Source organism: Symsagittifera roscoffensis, chromosome 4 (genome assembly GCF_963678635.1).
Source record: "Symsagittifera roscoffensis chromosome 4, txSymRosc1.1, whole genome shotgun sequence".
NCBI lineage: Eukaryota > Metazoa > Xenacoelomorpha > Acoela > Convolutidae > Symsagittifera > Symsagittifera roscoffensis.
The window spans coordinates 45,140,841-45,160,320 of NC_087065.1; the positions used below are offsets into that span (position 1 = coordinate 45,140,841).

The window sequence follows — 19,480 nt, forward strand, 5'->3', positions numbered from 1 at the left end:
GAAGCATTTCTGTCCTTCTTTTCCGAGTGCTAGGTATAACTGTGATTTTAGCTTCTTGTCAATGTCTCCGATTTGAAGTCCGTTAAATTTGGCGTTATCTTCCGCCCTTCTCCTTCTTAATTCTTCGTTATAATTTTGTACTGCTACTCTGTGATGTTCCTCTTTTTCGGCCCGACGGGCCTGATCCTCGGATGGGTCCGGTGGTTCTGCCGTAGGGTAAGTTAGTTCGTTTCTTATCGGTGGGTTAATTACATCTTCGATGTCTACGGAGTCTTTCGCAATAATTGTCAATTGAAACTTTTCCGCCCACCTTTCCCAGTCATGTTGATTTTCGTTTGATGAGTTGTTCCAAAAAAACTCTAATCCACGTAGATTCAATTCGTTAGACTGCGCCATGTTAAAAAATTAGGATACCACTCGTAGTTGTATAAGAGTGTACTTAAACTAAGAATAGATTAAGATTAAGGATGATTAAGATTCCTACTAAAAACTGTAGGCTTTTATTTAAGACTAAATAAAAGACGGTGATGCTAACTAAAGTAAGAGAGGTTTAAAAGATTGAATTGGTTTCGGTTTATTTGTTACGTATCATAAAAGATAGTGACCAATTCCGAATCTACCAAAAGCCGTTGCGCTTTTGGCAGGTGTATAAATTAACAACTTAAAGGTCAACGATCAGTAAAGATCAAAGGTTAAATGAACAAACAATAATACTTTTACAAAAGCCAACAGAAAACGTTTTTCTGAGTATACGTGCTTTCTAAATCTATGTGGCATGGATCATGTTTTTTACTAGATAATTTTAAATAGTACAGGCTCAATGTGCTCACTTTAAAAGATCCCGCTAAGTTGCATCTTAAATTTGAAAATTAGAATGAAATAACTGATTTTATAACACAAGAGTGACTGGTGTAAGCATGGTGAACTTAGAGATAATTTAATGTGTTTCGAAAGACCAAAAACATTACGAGGAGAAACCAAGCAATTTATGAATTGTAAGTAGATTTCGCAACAGGCCGAAAGCAGATTGATGCGAAATTGACAGTTGCATGCTTATTTTTTTTCAGATAAAATAATCATCTTTGAAATAATGATAAAAAACGTAAAGGTAAAACTAAAATTCTTATATGTACCGGAATCGAAGTCCCGACCTCGAGATTCCACGTCAAACGGCCTAGCGTCTGTACCATTGCTGCCTCAAATTAACTGAACATTGGGAGCTCATCTAAAGCTGGCGGTACTTGTATGATATGTATTTTTAAAAACGTACTGAAGCCGAAGGTAAGTTTCCAAAGTTTCCAAAAACGAAAGAAACTTCAAAAAGATATTTTTTTTGCAAGTCCAACATCATTTTTCTACAATGATTAGGGCGAATGATTTTTGTTATTGATGTCTTGATCTAAGATTTGTCCCAGTAGTTTTCGGGATAATTCTAAAGTTTCCCGAGAAAGAGTCAACAATTCAAAACATGAACTTTTTCTATAATCATCGCTGCTTTTTACTAGAAACAAGGCTCAGTTGCTAGGCAGAAGAATTTCCCAGCGACTGTTTTTTCTATTGTATCCTTTCATTTAGATTTTGCTGGGTGTTTTTTGGCAAAAGCATCCGAAAAGATATCAAAACTTCGAAGAATAGTTATTTCTAGGTCCAAAACTAATTTCCTACAAAATTTAGCTCGTAGCTGCTTCAATAGAGATAATGTCAGTTGTCATTTTGCTCCGATTTAAACTTTACGAGCTAAACTAATGCGAAACTAATTAGAGAAAACTAGATCAAGGAGTAGTTTTTTTTCAGCTGGGAAATCTGAAAGCCAAAATCTACTTTCAAAACTGAAGTCGTTCAGGTTTATTTTGCGTCATTTCTACTTTTGTAGTTTGATAGCGTTTTTTGGCTTAATGAATCGGAATTTAATTTTAAAAAAAATTAAAATCAGATCGCGTAAAATCAAATCTGAGCCTGAACAATTTTCAAGAACTGTTCCTGAAAAAACAAACAAACAAAAACCACACGACCTAAATGAGTGGCTTCAATGCGTTCATTTACACTTGAAAATTTCGGCAATTCAGCTTAATTTAATTATTGAAAATTTACACTAAAGTTAAGAACAATTCTTGAACTGAACGCCAAAACTGAAAAAAGTGGTGAGAAAAATTGTACCGGAAAAAATATCACTCACTGTTCAAAAAAATGTCACTAAAGAAGCTAGCAACCTTTTATCTTCCAGAGTCTCTGGAAATTGTAGACAGTCAAACTCAGCAAATCCTATAGTTGTGTATTGTTTTGTTCTGTGCAGAAAAGTTTCTGGTGGTGTGTATTATGATGGTGGCATTCTCTCTCGTGTCCACAACTATAGTACTGAGACTGTACCACACAGAACCGCGACACAAAATACCCTCCTGTGTGAGTACACGTTACCCATCACTTTATTAGCCCACCTTTTTTTGCATATTTCTACTCAGCGTCGGATATAAACATCAATTCCAGTTTACTATTTGTTATCTTAGACGCTTTACTTGAAGACTTCATGTCCTTAAAATTGGGTCCCTTGACCTAGTCCGCATTGGAAGTAATTGAAGTTATGAAAAAAACTCGAGAGTAAGATCAATGGCGGGAAGGGGACAGTAAAAGATCATTTTCACATCATAACACTTATCAAAGTATAGACCCCAAAAGCAACCCTTGATCAGTATTGGACTGACTTAATTTTTTTTACCAACCAGGGTCAAGAGGTTGAATTGTTCAACACTTTTAGATCAAGCGGTTGAACGAGAAAGGAATTCTCCGGGGTATATCCAATTTTGTTGCCGCAACTTTCCGACTGCTCTTATCTTGTCTGGGTTTTTACAACGGACAAACCTCTCCTGGACCTCATCAACTCAAAAGTAGTCGGAGAAGTTCGGTGAAGTACAGTCGGCGAACGCCGAGCACCGACAGGTCGGGGCAGCTCCTGCTCGAGTCGAAGCTGTCCGCGGGAGTGTTCTGTCACCGGGAAGACTGCAATGGTCTCGTGTCAACGGCAACCACGTATAAGTGTGCAAGACCTGGTCTTGTTACGATGGCTCAGGATAGGATAGGAAACGACTTTGACTCCTTCAAAGAAAACCCCTATACCGGTAAATTTCGCTATTTAAATGCACTTTATCTCTAAGTTTAAAGTCAAGCAAAGCCGTAACTTTCATTTGTTCACAGCGCTTTCATTTTTGACGATTACCAGAAAAAAGCGCATTAGTTTCAAAACAGGCCTATTTTCAAAAGCCTTGGTCATTATGTGAGGAAACAATTTCGCACGCGGTCAGCTAAATATTTAAATGAAACTTTTTAATGCCTGATGAAAAGTCGATTTCACTTTGAACGGTCTTCTTGATCCAGTCTTTCAAATAAACCATAACATTGGGAACTTTAAACGGTAAAGTACAAATTATCAGAGCTTTGCTGAGGGAAAATTGAATTCCCCTAGGGTTCAAAACTGTATGAAGTATGTCTAGATCGCGTCTCTAAGACTGTTAAAAAAACTCTAAGCTAACATGCAAAATAGAACTTCAAACGTCCGTGGTCACGTCAATTGAATTCCTTTTCAATGCCTTGGAAATTGCACTGAAGCGCTCCCTAAATAAGATTATTTTTCTTGATAGAAAAGGATTTCATCCAGCTTAAAAATGAAGACTACATTAAAATAACGGAAGTTAACATATTTTTTGAGGAGGCTTCAAGCCTATCGGCGGTCTCGAAAATGCTCATATTGCATCTAAGAATTCAATTACAATTTTAAAAAGGGTCACTGATATTTGAAATGATTTGTTTAAAACTGTCTTTAGCATGATGTTTGTGTTTGACTGTAGACTGGGAATAAATTTATTGAAATCATTTGTATTTGAAAGGTCGGGCAGCTGAAAATTGATTGATCTATTTTAGACTAGCGAATTTTGACATATATTAAAACCCTAGTATTTTGCAAAAATTTGTTTGAAGCAGGTGTTTTTTGAATTAAACTTCGTTAATGCGCAATTTATGGAAGGTTTAAGCTTATCGCGCTTGTTGACGACCCCCCCCCCCCCTCGAATTGGCGCCAACAGCACATTTAGAAAGCTTTCAGATTTGTTCAGCTAGAATTGGCTGTCGTAAAATAGTATCAAAGGGGGTGGACCCATTGGAAAGCGTTGGAAAGGGGGTGAAAAGGGGGTGGACCCAGAACTAAGAGGTATTGGTCAAGATATCGATTAAGAGATGCAATATTGTTTCGACATTCAGAACTAAAATTAAAATGGCTCACTTCAATCTTGTATAATTGCATAAATTTAACTCTATCTTATGCGATAGATGCTTTGAAATTTTTGACGGGATTTTTTTTATATCATTTAAAAAGTATTGTTGTCCTGAGCTTAAACTTGAAAAGAATTTTTGTTATATTATGGGTGTTTAAAAAGTGCCAATTCGGCCAAATTGAGAAACTAACGCGCGATATATTTCGCGCTTTTAACGCGTCAGCGGAGATTTAATCCGTCCTAGAAATCGTTTTAAGTTGGTTGAAGCAGGCTATTTGCCGTCATTGACTTGTTACTAGGAGCAACATATATCACTTTGTACTTTATATGGCGTGCGGGGGATGATTTTAACAATAAATCTCAAATTTAAAAGTATTTTAATTTTTTTTACCATTAAATTTGATTGTTATAACTGCTCCATAGACCTTGAAAGGCATTCAGAACACTCGAGACCTTGCCTTGATACGAGCAGTTTTTCTATGATGGACGGGATGCAGGGGCGGATCCAGGGTTTTCTCGAGTGAGGAGCGGATTTTCAAAAAAATTTCGAAAAATTTATCGACCTATTTTCTAAGTCGACCAAATTGATTTTCCGAACACTTCCTGAATACACTAAAGACTCTCTTTTGTCACAAAAATTTGCGCCGGAATCAAAAGTTGTAAAAAACAGGTCAATGCCATTTTTGTGCATTTTTTGGATCACAGAATTGCGTTTTTTGGGTGTGTGCTCTCCTTCAAAACTAGTATAGAATATATATTTATATATATTTAACTATGGAAAAAATTGGGATGAGCTTACCCAGAAAAAGTCTAAAACATCCAAAAACAGAAACAAGACTTGAATGTTCCGACTGCCTGCTAAGCTTTATGAAGCAGTAATAACATGAAAATATTAAATATAATAGCATAAAATGAGAAAAAAATTATTTAAAATTGAGTTTTTTGTGAAAATCATCCCCCCATACGCCATATCAAGTACACGGTGATAGACTTTGCTCCTAGTAACTAATCAATTAGGCAAATAAGCTTCCTTCAACCAGTTTGGACCAATTTCTAAGACGGATTGAATCTCCGCTTACGCGTTAATAGCGCGAAATATACCGCGCGTTAATTGTCGCAAATTGGCAATCTTTAAACCCCCATAATTTTTCAAAAATCGATCACCGGTGAAATATTTTATTAAATTTAAGCTCAAGACAACAATCCTTTTCGAATGATAAATTTTTTTTTGTCAAAAATGGCCAGTTAAAAAGTCGAAGTTTGTCCGAAGAAAAAAAAAACAACCCAACCGAGCACAAGTATTCCGTTACTTTTGTTTCTAAAGTCGGAACAAAAACCACCTTTTCTTAGATAAGTTAATTCTGGTCAAAGAAGATCTATTGAACACAATATACAGCCAGGAAATTTAAATTAATATCCCAACAGGTTGTTTTTTAATATTTCCTCTTTTTTTTCTTTTTTTTTAGAAAGCTCGTACTTGTTTGAGTTATTTAGGCCGGGTCGATACCGATGAAAATCGGAGGTTACTAAGAAAACAACTTAATTTTTCCGCTCAGAGAAGTCTGAAAACGGACCAGAATGTCTCATGACTATCTCTCAGGCTAATGTTCAATGGTTGTAAATGCGGTTTTATAACAAGCACTACTGGTATACTAGCCTGAAAACAATTTATTGTTTTTTTTATTATATTGGCGTATGTTCGGCCTAATGAGGATGTCATAAAATAATATCAAAGGGGAGACCCTTTAGTTGGCGAGGGGGTCGAATCCCCGAGAAGGGGTCGTCCGCCTACTCCACCCCCTAAATCCGCCCCTGTCGGGATGCTTTTATTCGTCTTCTCGAGCTTAACAAAACAGATGAATTATGAAATCACTTTGGTTGCAGGAAACATGTAATTTATCACATTACTGTTTGTTCAATGCACTGTGATCTGAACTACTCTATGAACTCAGATTAAAACCACTTTTTCTCAATACTAAGCAATATGTTAGGAACACTGTTACTGCAGCTCGAAACACGACTTAATATACCTTATAAACGCAAGCGTAAAAATAATATATCTCTGGGCCTCATTTCATGTTTAATTTCTCTACGCAATGATGCGTGAAAGAGTTTCTTCGCCATTTGTGGTGAAAAACCATGAACTAAATGCGGTGATGAAATTCAGCGAAAAAAAATAAGCCCCAGAGTTTTTGGTGATTTGAAAACATTGGTTTCTGCAAGTCTATTTAGAAGAGAAAAAGCAGAAGTACAAAAAAAATTAACAGAAACGTTTTCTTTAGAAAAAAAGGAAAACTTTTCCTGCATGATTTACGAAACTTCAGCCTGTATTTTATGTTTGTTCATTTTTTGTTCAAACTAGCAGTAACCATCTTCTAAGTGTTGTGCACAGTTTTGTGAAGCATAACTTTATCTACCTAAACATTCGAAAAACATCAATACTTGTTCAAAATTAATATTTTAAATGATTATATATTCCTGAAAATCCCGATAAAACAAACTTTTTGAAATGAAAGCGCTCTGAAACTGTCTACAAAAAATTGCGATAAAACTATAACGTACTTTTTACTTTTGGACATGCAGTTATACAAGTCCCTCAAAAAGTCCAAGTTCAAAAGGCATCAGAGAGGGTGTATGCTTGTTGATAACCGTATAGCGTTTTGAATTAACGAGGGAAACACTGTTGGTAAGCCATACTGTTCGTGAGCCATACTGTTGGTAAACAAAACTATTGGTAGATCATACCGTTGGTAAGCTATACTATTGGTAACCCATACTAATGGTAAGCCATACTGCTGGTGAACCAAACTGTTGGAAAGCCATAGTGTTGGTGAGCCGTACAGTTCGTAATCAAAATTGTTGCTGAGCCATACTCTTGAAAAACCATGTCATTGGTAAGCCATACTGTTGGTAAGCCACACTGTTTGTTCATCATATTACTGTTAGGTCATACTCTTAAAAAATCATACCGTTGGTGAGCCATACTGTTGGTAAGCCACACTGTTTGTTCATCATATTTCTGGTAGGTCATACTCTTAAAAAATCATACCGTTGGTAAGCCATACAAATGATAAGCCATACTGTTCGTGAGCCATACCGTTGGTGAACAAAAGTATTGGTAGATCATTCCGTTGGTAAGCCATGCAATTGGTAAGCCATGCTAATGGTAAGCCATACTGTTGGTGAGCCAAACTGTTGGTTAGCCATAATGCTGTTGAGCCATACTGTTCGTAAGCCACACTGTTGGTTAGCCATATTGTTTGTATATCATGCCATTGGTAAGCCATACTGTTGGTAAGCCACACTGTTTGTTCATCATTATATTGGTAGGTCATACTGTTAAAAAATCATACCGTTGGTAAGCCATACAAATGATAAGCCATACTGTTCGTGAGCCATACCGTTGGTGGACAATAGTAATGGTAGATCATTCCGTTGGTCAGCCCTGCAATTGGTAAGCCATGCTAAGGGTAAGCCATACTGTTGGTGAGTCAAACTGTTGGTTAGCCATAGTGCTGGTGAGCCATACTGTTCGTGAGCCATACTGTTGGTTAGCCTTATTGATGGTAAATCATACCATCGTTAAGCCATACTGTTGGTAAATCATACCGTTGGTGAATCATACCGTAGTAAAATCACATTCTTGGAAAGTCATATTGACTGTTGGTAGGCTATTTTGTTTGTAAACCATACTGTTGGTAAGTCATACGGTTGGTAAGCCATATTGTGCGTAAGCCATAATGGTGGTAAGCCATATTGTTGTTAAGTTATACTGTTGATAAGCCATGCTGTTGGTGAGCCAAAATGACACTGTTCGTGAGCCATACTGTCGGTAAACAAAACTATTGGGAGATCATGCCGTTGGTAAGCTTTACTATTGGTAAGCCATACAAAAGATAAGCCATACTGCTGGTGAGCCAAACTGTTGGAAAGCCATAGTGTTGGTGAGACGTACTGTTTGTAATCAAAATTGTTGGTGAGCAATACTCTTGAAAAACCATATCATTGGTAAGCCATACTGTTGGTAAGCCAAACTGTTTTTGCATCATACTGTTGGTAGGCCATACTGTTAAAAAATCATACCGTTGATAAGCCATACAAATGATAAGCCATACTGTTGGTAGGTCATATTGTTGGAAAACCATACCGTTGGTAAGCCATACTATTTTTAAGCCATACTGTTGTGAGCCATACTGTATGGCTTGTCCAAGTTCATCATTATACGTTGAGACATACTGTTGGATCACGTTGAGACATAACGGTAAGACATACTGTTGGTTCACCAAACTGTTGGTTCATCATACTGTTGGTAAGTCATACTGTTAATAACTCATACCTTTGGTAAGCCATACAAAAGACAAGCCATACTGTTGGTTCACCAAACTGTTGGTTCATCATACTGTTGGTAAGTCATACTGTTAATAACTCATACCTTTGGTAAGCCATACAAAAGACAAGCCATACTGTTGGTAAGCCATACTGTTGGCAAATCATACTGTTGGTAAATCATACTGTTATAAAACCACATTGTTGTTAAGCCATACTGTTAGTAAATCATACCCTTGGTAAGCCGTATGGTTGATAAGCCGCATTGCGCGTGAGCCATACTGTTGGTGAATCATATTCTTGGTAGATCATACCGTTGGTAAGCAATTTTGTTGGTAAGTCATGCTGCTGATAAGCCATGCTGTTGGTGAGCCAAAAAATTGATAAGCCATACTGTTCGTGAGCCATACTGTTGGTAAACATTACTATTGGTGGATCATACCGTTGGTAAGCTATACTATTGGTAAGCCATACTAATGGTAAGCAATACTGCTGGTGAACCAAACTGTTGGAAAGTCATAGTGTTGGTGAGCCTTACTGTTCGTAATCAAAATTGTTGGTGAGCCATACTCTTGAAAAATCTTACCATTGGTAAGCCATACTGTTGGTAAGCCACACTGTTTGTTCATCATATTACTGGTAGGTCATACTCTTAAAAAATCATACCGTTGGTGAGCCATACTGTTGGTAAGCCACACTGTTTGTTCATCATATTTCTGGTAGGTCATACTCTTAAAAAATTATACCGTTGGTGAGCCATACTGTTGGTAAGCCACACTGTTTGTTCATCATATTTCTGGTAGGTCATACTCTTAAAAAATCATACCGTTGGTAAGCCATACAATTGATAAGCCATACTGTTCGTGAGCCATACCGTTGGTGAACAAAAGTAATGGTAGATCATTCCGTTGGTCAGCCCTGCAATTGGTAAGCCATGCTAAGGGTAAGCCATACTGTTGGTGAGTCAAACTGTTGGTTAGCCATAGTGCTGGTGAGCCATACTGTTCGTGAGCCATACTGTTGGTTAGCCATACTGATGGTAAATCATACCATCGTTAAGCCATACTGTTGGTAAATCATACCGTTGGTGAATCATACCGTAGTAAAATCACATTCTTGGAAAGTCATACTGACTGTTGGTAGGCCATTTTGTTTGTAAACCATACTGTTGGTAAGTCATACGGTTGGTAAGCCATATTGTGCGTAAGCCATAATGGTAGTAAGCCATATTGTTGTTAAGTTATACTGTTGATAAGCCATGCTGTTGGTGAGCCAAAATGGCACTGTTCGTGAGCCATACTGTCGGTAAACAAAACTATTGGGAGATCATGCCGTTGGTAAGCTTTACTATTGGTAAGCCATACAAAAGATAAGCCATACTGCTGGTGAGCCAAACTGTTGGAAAGCCATAGTGTTGGTGAGACGTACTGTTTGTAATCAAAATTGTTGGTGAGCAATACTCTTGAAAAACCATATCATTGGTAAGCCATACTGTTGGTAAGCCATACTGTTTTTGCATCATACTGTTGGTAGGCCATACTGTTAAAAAATCATACCTTTGATAAGCCATACAAATGATAAGCCATACTGTTGGTAGGTCATATTGCTGGAAAACCATACCGTTGGTAAGCCATACTATTTTTAAGCCATACTGTTGTGAGCCATACTGTATGGCTTGTCCAAGTTCATCATTATACGTTGAGACATACTGTTGGTTCACGTTGAGACATAACGGTAAGACATACTGTTGGTTCACCAAACTGTTGGTTCATCATACTGTTGGTAAGTCATACTGTTAATAACTCATACCTTTGGTAAGCCATACAAAAGACAAGCCATACTGTTGGTTCACCAAACTGTTGGTTCATCATACTGTTGGTAAGACATACTGTTGGTTCACCAAACTGTTGGTTCATCATACTGTTGGTAAGTCATACTGTTAATAACTCATACCTTTGGTAAGCCATACAAAAGACAAGCCATACTGTTGGTTCACCAAACTGTTGGTTCATCATACTGTTGGTAAGTCATACTGTTAATAACTCACACCTTTGGTAAGCCATACAAAAGACAAGCCATACTGTTGGTAAGCCATACTGTTGGCAAATCATACTGTTGGTAAATCAAACCGTTATAAAATCACATTGTTGTTAAGCCATACTGTTAGTAAATCATACCCTTGGTAAACCGTACGGTTGATAAGCCGCATTGCGCGTGAGCCATACTGTTGGTGAATCATATTCTTGGTAGATCATACCGTTGGTAAGCAATTTTGTTGGTAAGTCATGCTGCTGATAAGCCATGCTGTTGGTGAGCCAAAAAATTGGTAAGCCATACTGTTCGTGAGCCATACTGTTGGTAAACATTACTATTGGTGGATCATACCGTTGGTAAGCTATACTATTGGTAAGCCATACTAATGGTGAGCCATACTAATGGTGAGCCATACTGCTGGTGAGCCAAAATGTTAGATAGCCATAGTGTTGGCGAGACGTACTCTTCGAAATCCAAACTGTTGTTAAGCCATACTATTGAAAAATCATACCATTGGTAAGCCATACTGTGGTAAGCCATACTGTTTATTCATCACACTGTTGGTAGGTCGTACTGTTAAAAAATCATACCGTTGGTAAGCCATACTTTTGGTAAGGCAAACTGTTGGTAAGCCATACTGTTGGTTCGCCAAACTGTTGGTGCACCATACTGTTGGTAAATCAAACTGTTATTAACTCATACGGTTGGTAAGCCATACAAATGATAAGCCATACTGTTCGTAAGCCATACTGTTGGTAGCCCATACTGTTTGTAAATCATACTGTTAATAACATATACCGTTGGTAAGCCATACAAACGATAATCCATACTGTTCGTAAGCCATACTGTTGAAAAATCATACCGTTGGTAAGCCATACTTTTGGTAAGGCAAACTGTTGGTAAGCCATACTGTTGGTTCGCCAAACTGTTGGTTCACCATACTGTTGGTAAATCAAACTGTTATTAACTCATACGGTTGGTAAGCCATACAAATGATAAGCCATACTGTTCGTAAGCCATACTGTTGGTAGCCCATACTGTTTGTAAATCATACTGTTAATAACATATACCGTTGGTAAGGCATACAAATAATAAGCCATTTTAACCGTAAGCCATACTGTTGGTAAGCCATAATGTTGGTAAATTATTCTGTTGATAAATCACACCGTTGGTAAACCACATTCTTGGTAAATCATACTGTTGGTAAATCATACCCTTGGTAAGCCGTACGGTTGATAAGACTTATTGCGCGTGAGCCGTACTGTTAGTAAGTCATATAGTTAATAACTCATACCGTTGGTAAGCCATAAAAAAGAGGAGCCATACTGTTCGTAAGCCATATTGTTGGCAATTGATCTTGTTGATAAGCCATGGTATTGGTGAGCTAAACTGTTGGTTAGCCAAAAACACCGTTGCTAAGCCAGGAGCCAACGCTTTTACGGTTTTTTTTTTCGAAAAGATCAGACGCTGAAAAACCATCAGAAAACTGTATAAAAACCGTATAGAAAACTGTATATAGAAAACTAAATAAAAAATTTCTAAAAAAAACAAGCTCTAGCGTGATTACATGCGTCTTCACCACCGCGATCCTAAAGATAAATTTTGTAAACAAAGAATGAAAAAAAATGTTTAAAAAATGCTAAAATAGAAAATTATGAAAACAAAAATCAACTCAAAATAAAAAAACGAATACCGGCAGTTCTTGAACGTTCGCTCGGAAGTTACCGGCAAAGATAGAAAATCCAATTTGCCCAGGGCTCCTAAAGGTAATTGTGATAAAATCAATCAATACTTTGCAACAGTTGGGTCACAATTAAAGAAAAGTTTTAGCCAAAAACGTAATAGCTCTGAACAAAAACCCTATTTCTTTCTTTATGAAAAAAAATCAGTGAACTTGAAGTATCAAACTTTACAAACTGTTTTCCCGGCAAATTTTGCACAGACGCTTATGAGTTTAGTCTGATTGCGCTGAAAAAACTAAAATTTGCTGTTGTTTCAGCACTAATAAATATCCTCAACCTTTGCATAATGCACTCCAATTTTGCCGATGTTTTCAAGTTAGTTAAAATCGCTCCAATCCGCAAAAACATGTGCTTTCCCACGACCGGGAAACTTAAGACCCATTTCAAAATTTCCTACTCTAAAGAAAAGTTTTTGAGCGCTTGCTCTATAATTGCGTAACTGGTTATCTTAGAAAAATTCTATCTCTTTACGCCAAAATGGTTTGCTTTCAAACAAAAATTGTGAATTTTTGATGCACTAATAGAGCTATCTCAAAGCGTTTGGGTCATCTGGAAAACAAATCTTAAAAATTTGTTGTAAGTTTTTTGGATTCAAAAAAGCGTTCAAAACAGTTGAGCTTTCTATCTTTTTCAAAAAACTTCACAGTTTGGGAATTAGAGGTAGAATTAACGACTTAAATAAATCCTGTGTGAACAAGAGAATTTAGCTTACTTTCATAGAGCTATTTACTTCGGAAATCAAAAATTTTGAGTATGGAGTTCCCCAAGGTTCTATCCTTGATGGGCGCGTGCCCACGACGCTAGATAAACCCATTGAGAGGGGTAGGGGCCCCCTCGATGGGCGCGTGCCCACGACGCTATGTTAACCCATTGAGAGGGGGTAGGGCCCCCCTCGGAAAATTTCAGCTTAAATTAAACAAATTTCAGCTTTAGTTGAAAATGGGCCTGAAAAACTTGATGAAAAAATAAGCGTTACAATAAAGATGATTAAGTTTCATTCTTTCAAGAAACTATTGGGGAGGTATTTTGGATTGGAAAGCTGAACGTGTAGGTAGTCATACAGAGATATAATTATGATTCTCGAAAAAGTGTTAACAACACTTAGAAGTTGGTTGCCGCGAAGTAAAACAAAAGATGGAAGAAAATGAAATGCAGGTTGAAGTTACTCGAAAGAAGGATTTTCATAAAAAAGACAAAAACAGTTTTCCTTTCCTTTCTAAAGAAAAAGTTTCTCTAAATATAACCGTCTTTTCGTTTTTGTTTTGTTTCATTTAACTTTGCTTAATCAATGGTTTTCAAATCAGCAAAACCCTGAGGCTTATTCAAACACAAATACGAAAATTTAACCAAACCTTATTCAAACACGAAAAAATTAACCAAACCATATTTTTCTGTATCTTTCAAGAATTCTCCATCACTTCAGTTACTTCAACCTGTATTTCAAAATTTCAAAATTTTATCTAATTAGCAGTGACCATCTTCTAAAGCTTGTTCACCATTTTTGTGAACCATAATTCTGTTTACCTATACAATCGAAGCACATCAAAAATACGACAGCGTGTTATATATTAAATTTTACCAGACTTTTATTTTCCTGATAGCCCTAGAAAAACTTTTTTTTTGGCATGAAAACTGTCTACAAAAAATCACTATGAAACGATTAGTTGTTTTTTAATTTTCGACGCGCAGCTCTGCCAGTCCCTCCAAAAAAATGTTTCGAAAATCATGAGAGAGCGTGTACGCTTCTTAAAAAACTTGCAGCATTCCAAAAAAAACTTCTGAATCACTGATTGATGTTTTTTACAGCAATGAAAACAAAATGTGTGCAGTCGAAATACCAAAAACCCCAATAGGTGATCACTTTACTGTAAAATGTGAAACTAACTCCTCAGTTGATGCTGTGGAAGGAAATCCAAATCCATGTAGAGCTTTGAATGTTTTATGTGAGAGGCTGGTTTTTTGCGACAACAAGAAAACCAGAAATAAAGCAAAAGATGGGACTTTATTAACAGCAACTCGACTTGCAATAAACTCGATGAGTTGTTGGCTTGCGAAAACTTAGGGTTCGTTCCGGAAAAATCGGACACTGAAAAACTATCAGAAAACTGGATAAAAATTGAAAACTTCTGTAAACAAAAAAAAACAAGCTCTACCATGATTACATGCGTCTTAACCACCACGAGTTTAAAGATAATTTTTGTGAACAAAGAAATCAAAAAAAATGTTTAGAAAAGCTAAAAAAGAAAATTATGAAAACAAATTCAATTGCCAATAAAAAAACGAATGCAGGCAGTTCTTAAATGTTCGCTCGGAATTTACCGGCAAAGATTAAAAAAAACCAAATTCTCTAAGGCTCCTAGAAGTATTTGTGATAAATTCAATCAAAACTTTGCAACAGTTGGGTCTCAAATAAAGAAAAGACGTAATAGCTCTAAACAAAAACTCAATTTCTTTGTTTCTGAAAATAATTAAGTGAAATTGAATTATCTAACATTAGAAACTGTTTTACCGAGAAATTTTGCACAGACGCTGATGAGTTTATTCTGTTTGCTCTAAAGAAACTGAAATTTGCTGTTGCACCAGCACTAACAAACATCCTCAACCTTTGCATAATGCACTCCAATTTAACCGATGTTTTCAAGTTAAAATCGCTCCAATCCACAAAAACTGTGCTTTCTCACGACCGGGAAATTTCAGACCCATTTCAAAGTCTCGTACTCTAGAGAAACTTTTTGAGCGCTTGCTCTATACTTGCGTAACTGGTCATCTTAGAAAAATTCAATCTCCTTACGCCAAATCAGTTTGCTTTCAGACGAAAATTGTGAATTTCTGATGCACTAATAGAGCTATCTCAAAGCCTTTGAGTCAACTGGGAGAACAAATCTAAAAAATTTATGTGCTTTTTTTTATTAAAAAAAGCGTTCAAAACAGTTGAGCCTTCTATCTTATTCAAAAAACCTCACAGTTTGGGAAATAGAGGGAGAGTTAATGACCTAAACAAATCCTGTTCGAACAAAAGAAGTTAGTTTACTTTCATAGAGCTATTTACCTCGGAAATCAAAAATTTTGAGTTTGAAGTTCCGCAAGGTTATATTCTTGATAGGCACGTGCCCACGACGCTAAATAAACCCATTGAGAGGGGGTCGGGCCCCCTCGGAACATTTGGCCAGTTTAACGTTCCTACTTTTTTTAAAAAAAATACTCAAAGACTCCCCGCTAGAGTTTCCCTGTTTTCTTTTTGCTTGCGACGCTAGACCCCGGAATTAATGGTAGTTTGTTAATGCCATTTTTTGATGGTTTTATTTTTAAGATGGGTTTTGGTCATTTTTGGCCTTTTCCCAACGAACCAAAAAAATGATTTTTTTTCTCAGTTTTCTCTAATTCAATAAGTTTTTTGGCATTGGTCAAGAAGATATCTCTAATAGTGCCTAAGAAATGTGGTGTGATATTTTAAACCGTTTGGCACAAATTTCTTTTGCTTTTGCGAAAACTAGAATTTTCATTTTTAGGACAGTCATCTATGGTTGTTAGCTGAAAATAATGGATTTTGATATCGAAAATGAATTTCCCGTTCAAAAAATTGAAGTTGTTTTAAGCAAAAGAACTGAAAATTTCTTTTTTTTTGGGTTTTTTGTTCTATAATTTGTTCATTTGGCAATTTTACCGAAAATTGTAGGAAAAAAGAGAAATTTGAATTTGAATCTGTGCTACATGAGCTTCAGTAGCTTAGGTGACATAAAGCAAGCAAGAAAGCCTGAACTAATAACATGCATTGTAAGCTGCCGCAATTGCTCATAATTTTTTGCAAAAATAAAAAAACTGCTGAAACTATTACAAAAAAAAACTGAAACAAAATGAAAAGTTTTTTTTTAAAAACAATTTTGAGTTCACAATCTTGCAGGATGTTTTTTGGGCCCTTTAGTACCCAGAAGAGGAGCATCAGACTCGCAATAATTCAAAAGACGGGAATTAAAAGTTTTTGTTGGTTTGTTAAACCATCATGTCCAGTTTTGTGCGCCCGAAGGGTGCATTTGTCATGCAAAAGCGTTTTCAGCTGCCCTGCCATCCAGTCAAAGTTGCCGGAGTGAGCGCATGCGAATATTCAAAAGGGAAATACATAAAAAATTATGCCAAGGTAGGGAGGGTGGGACGCATACTTGACTGGCTAGGTCCCCTACTCTTCATCATTTACATGAAAGATTTTAATACGTTGACACGTGTTGCAACCACCTGCACACTATTATTTACGCGGACGATACAGCTTTGATAATTAAACCAGACAACGAAACGCTGCATGCTGAACTGCATGACCTAAACAATTGGTTAATTGAAAACAAGCTATCCCTTAACAATGACAAAACTAAACTGGTTAAATTCACAAAGGTAAAAAAAATCAAAAAGTCAACAAAAAGGGGGATTAAATAGAATAGTTTTCAAATTTTAAATACTTGGTATGTGCTTAGAATGCAAACTGAACTACGTTGAGCACATAGAAGTACTCAGGAAAAAACTATGTCATTTCTCCGAAAATTTTCACTAATTAAGGTAAACCTTAAATTCAAAACAACTAGAAAGAGCATACAAAAGTTGCGTCTAACCAATAGTTCAATATGGTGTTCTGCTTTACAGAACAGCTAGTAAGACTAAGACAATTGACCTAGAAAAAATACGTCGTAGGTCAATTCGGGTAATGTTTCATAAAAAAAAAAATTCAGTAGAAAAAATTATGTTTCAACTTAATGTATATTCAATACAGAACTTACATCGATATGAAATTTTGAAGCTTTCAAGCAAAATATTATATAGTGATAAAATTGAAAATGCAGTAACACCTTTTCTAAACAAAAAAGATCTGGATAAGCTCGCTAGCAGTCAAACTTATTCACAAAAATTATGCTCGAGGCAAAACGCTTTGACGATTGATCAAGCTTTAAGTTTGCGGAATAGGTCTTTCCTTAAACATTTCAATTTCGTTTTTAAAAACTATCTGAATTTTATGAAAAATCGTTCAAAGGGCAGTTCGGACCATTTTCATCATCACTTTCTTGATCGTTATTTTCTGGGTTATTCGGTTTTCTACCTATAAATTTTGTGGACTTAAACTAGGACTGTTATTCTAATTGTACTGTTGTTTTCTCGAAGCATGGGTCCTTCTTTTTGTAAATTTATTTGGTCCTTCTTCTATAAAACTGCTAAAATAACTATAAAAAACTTATGAATGTTTTTCCCATTCTGAGTAAAAACTATAAAATTGCTCCTAGGCCTATTTGTAGGCTTACGTTAATAAGGTTTTTAATTACAATACACAAAGACTTCATCATTGAGGGTGTTGATTTGATTCTTGAGCTTTTCTATGGTATGCCCCATTGAGTATACTACACAATTTCAGCGTAATTGTTCCTACTTGCAAAGAAAATGACCAATTTTTCCGCTCGGGGTGATTGTTCAGTTTCCAGAAAAGTTCGACTTTTTATCCAGCCAACTTTTGCGGAATTATTTCAAACGATCAAATTTAAAAAGATGTTTCACAGTGATCACTTTTCCTGAAATTTAAGGGCGTTTGAAAATTAGCAAGCCTCAACTCATTTTTAAATAATTTCTGAGTCGAATTAGTTTGCTGCCGACGCGACGCGTTAATAAAAACTTAGAAAAATTTAGGCGAATTGTTGATTTTGAGCCCAAAGCATTGAAATTATTTAGACTGTATAAATATATTCCGTCAAAAATCGGTAATTGAAAACTAGATCTTGTCTGGAAAAAAAACCACCCGTGCAGAAAATTTCCTCAAAAAAATGGAACAAAAATTTGTAGAGTACTGCATACCATTCTAGCTCGATAAAAGTTATATTACGACAAATTGATTTTCTGCATTATTTTTCAGCAAATGACAGTGTTCCTAATGGAGGAATATGCTCAAAGCAGACCAACGGAAAAACGAGCTTTGAAGGGGAACTAAAAAACGAAAAAGCTTCTACCAATCACAGTTTTGGCAGGAAGAGTTCTGAAGGGACCACTGAGAGGACGCTGTTTCAGAGCGACAGCCTTGCAAACAACGAAGTTAGATCGCACTCTCTGTCAGAAGCACTGGATAAACTTCGCATTTCACTCGAAAAACTGGACTCTCGAAAGCGCCCCTTGAAAACAGATTGGATGAAACTTGCCGAGACTATAGACAAGATCATGGCTATCACGTACATCACTATTTATTCCATGACTCTGACCTATCTCGTTCTTGCTCTGAAACCTGCTATCTATTTGCCATGATTCATCTTCACCGCCATCCTAATCGTCCTCAAATATCGCCTGTCGCCATATATTTTTATTGTAGACTTATATTCGTTTCAATTATTAGAGTTTCGCACCCATATCTTGCTATTCATTTTTAAAAATGCGCGAGTGAATATTCACATCAATATTACTCACCGCAAACTTTCATAATTGCTTGAAGCTAGGGCTGATTCAGGGGGGACGCTCCATTCCCCTTTGGTCGATCAAAAAAAAGGTCGACAAAACCTTCTAAAACTTTTTTGAAAACTCGACCCTTCCTCGATAAAAACCTAAATCCGCCCCTGGCTGGAAGCAAACATGTTCTATATATTAGCTCTATTCAAGTAGATATAATTCGCTGTTGGGACATAAGAAAAATTGAATACACACATGATATTTTCCTAAATAATAAATAAATTTTTCTGTCATCAGTTTTGAAGCAAGTATTGGTGACTCATGACACAAAAAATGACGCAGTTAAACATCCCAAAAAATGTTATCTAAAAACTGTTGTAAGCAAAAATTAACAGCTCGGAAAACCCAATTTTTCCAGGCAATTTTAGGTGATAAAAAATTTTGAGGTAAGTTAGCAAACCAATGCACCAGAAAACGAACGCGGACAAGATTCATTACAAAAAATCAAAACAAATGGTTGTATAAACTACAAAAAAACTTTGGAACTTCATTTGAAAAACAATGGTTCTTGCTATGGCTTAAAATTTTTCAAATCATAACTCTAGATAGAACTTGATCAATTTAGTAAGCCGCTGAATACTTTTTTGAGTACAATGTTAATTACCTCGGTTCAATGACCAAGGAAATTACTACCGATTCAGTTTACTGAGCTAG

The 19,480-nt window shown here is 36.3% G+C and overlaps 1 protein-coding gene across 1 annotated transcript; it reads left to right on the top strand.

The window, feature by feature from the left end:
• Positions 1-2,293: 2,293 nt before the first annotated feature.
• On the top strand, positions 2,294-19,062 carry LOC134844609 (uncharacterized; the record flags this gene model as incomplete). Its single annotated transcript, XM_063861370.1, is given in 3 exon segments — positions 2,294-2,400; positions 2,753-3,113; positions 18,246-19,062. Coding segments are annotated over 3 exon segments (851 nt in total), but the record flags the coding sequence as incomplete, so codon positions are not given.
• Between the last annotated feature and the right edge of the window lie 418 nt (positions 19,063-19,480).